A 1,788-nucleotide genomic window follows, 5' to 3' on the forward strand; every position below is an offset into this window, starting at 1 on the left:
AAAAAAAAAAAAACTGGGCGCTGGTGAAAATGTGTGGATATCATTGTGATTTACTGCACATCACTACAACCCTTATAAATAAAACCTTTTTTTAAACTCTTTGCCTTAAAACTCAACGATCATGTTAGCAACTGTACAAAGGAATGAAACGGAGGTACCAACTTAGCTTAAAGAGGGTCAAAAGTGGACAAAAACAGCAGGAACACAAAAACAAAAAACTAAAATAAAGTTGGGACGTTGTAGGAGAGGGTGTGACAGGCAGGGCTGAAGCCAGGGGAGGTTAGTGGGAATGGTCCAAAACAGCACGCCGTAACATCCTGATACTTTTCTTCTTAAAAAATAAAAACATCACTCAGTCCACCAACCACCAGGCACTGATTTCTTTTTTTTTTTTTCTTTTCTTGTCTGACTGGGGTAATGCAGGGCCACAAGAAGCTGCAAGCAGACCACTGAACCATGAGCAGTTATTACAGTTCTGCACAGAGGGGATGTTTGACACACCCGAGTACACCCCCTCACCCACCCAGCAGTGAGGATGAAGAGGAGGAGAATGAAGATCTGAAGAGAAACACCGACTGCAGTGCCGCGTTTCGAACATCCTCCCCGTTTCCACGCACCGACCGACTCGGTGACGCGTGAACGGACAGAATGAAGCTCTAAGTCTGCAGATGAGTTAAATGAAGGACAGGCTAGCTAACGACTAGCTGCCTATAGGTGCTGATTAGTCTGGATGTCAAAAGCTTTGATAGGCATGGCTTTCCATGGCTTCCATCTACAAAACATATTTACAACATAGATAATAACATCTACAAGAAATCTACATTTGTCCCGTCGTGGGCTTTTTTTTYCCGTTTTTTGTTTTTACAAAACTACGTCTTGTAAATCAAACTTTCGTCCTCCCACAACCATCGCTCCTCGCTTCTTCTTTCACCAGCCCAACGGTCCAAGCCGACCTAACTCAAACTCCTAGGTGTGTGTGTGTGTGTGTAGATGTGTTAAGACTGGGCTCAAGAGGAACTGCTTTCTTCAGCTTTCAACTATGTGCAATGGCTCCTCCTTCCCTCCCAAAGCCTCCCTCCCCCTCCTCCTCCTCTTCCATSTGGCATCCCAAAGTTCTCAGCCCATGAAGGAATTCTGATTCTTCAACTTTTCAAGTTCTTTGATTTGCTGTCTTAGAAACAATATCCTGTGGGGAAAAAGAGAAAGGAACCAGAATTAGAWGGTGGAATGTTTGGAACGTGGCGACAAAACATGCAGCGTGTCCTCGCCTCTGCTCGCGCAGCGTTGCTTGGATTTCACAGACTCTGACCAAAGAGCGCAGGTTTTTCAGCTCCGTGCAGTTCTCGGACATGCAGATGCTGCCCATCGTGTGAGCTTCTTCACGTAGCCTCGACGCCTTTAAAATAAGATTTGACGAAAAAAAAAGTTTGAGTCGTTAAATGTTGACAAAAAGAAAAAAAAACTGAAGGTGGTTCTGACCTGTTTCTCTGCATGCTCTGCAGGCCACCCCTGCACGTGCTTGATAAGGTTCTCATTGAAGTGGGCAGCCAGGGTCGGGGTGAAGGAGCAGGGGGGCCGAGCTGCTGAAGCGGTCGGGGGTGCAGAGGCAGAGTTGGGGGCGTTGCTGCTGCTGCTGCTGGAGGGGACGTGATTGGGACCTGGGGAGGGACTTCTCTGACTGCTGCAGAAAAACAAAACAAAACGAGCATTCAAATATGGTCTTGTGTCTTATTTATAGGGATCCATGATTAGTTCTAACGTTAGAATTTATTTGATAAACATTTATTT

The 1,788-nt window shown here is 45.7% G+C and overlaps 1 protein-coding gene across 2 annotated transcripts in view; it reads right to left on the minus strand.

The window, feature by feature from the left end:
• Positions 1-1,059: 1,059 nt before the first annotated feature.
• Positions 1,060-1,788, minus strand: part of waca (WW domain containing adaptor with coiled-coil a) — a 34,597-nt gene continuing 33,868 nt past the window's right edge. The window contains exons 11-13 of one of the 2 annotated variants that reach the window (XM_014018828.1): positions 1,480-1,681; positions 1,269-1,396; positions 1,060-1,186 (exon numbers count right to left, since the gene is read on the minus strand). In XM_014018828.1, coding sequence (XP_013874282.1) covers positions 1,117-1,186; positions 1,269-1,396; positions 1,480-1,681 — 400 coding nt within the window. In that variant the 3' untranslated portion in view covers positions 1,060-1,116. The remainder of the gene's footprint in view (positions 1,187-1,268; positions 1,397-1,479; positions 1,682-1,788) is intronic. The other variant, XM_014018829.1, reaches the window with a different exon arrangement.

The sequence above is a fragment of the Austrofundulus limnaeus genome, unplaced genomic scaffold, assembly GCF_001266775.1.
Source record: "Austrofundulus limnaeus strain Quisiro unplaced genomic scaffold, Austrofundulus_limnaeus-1.0 Scaffold203, whole genome shotgun sequence".
In the NCBI taxonomy this organism is placed as follows: domain Eukaryota; kingdom Metazoa; phylum Chordata; class Actinopteri; order Cyprinodontiformes; family Rivulidae; genus Austrofundulus; species Austrofundulus limnaeus.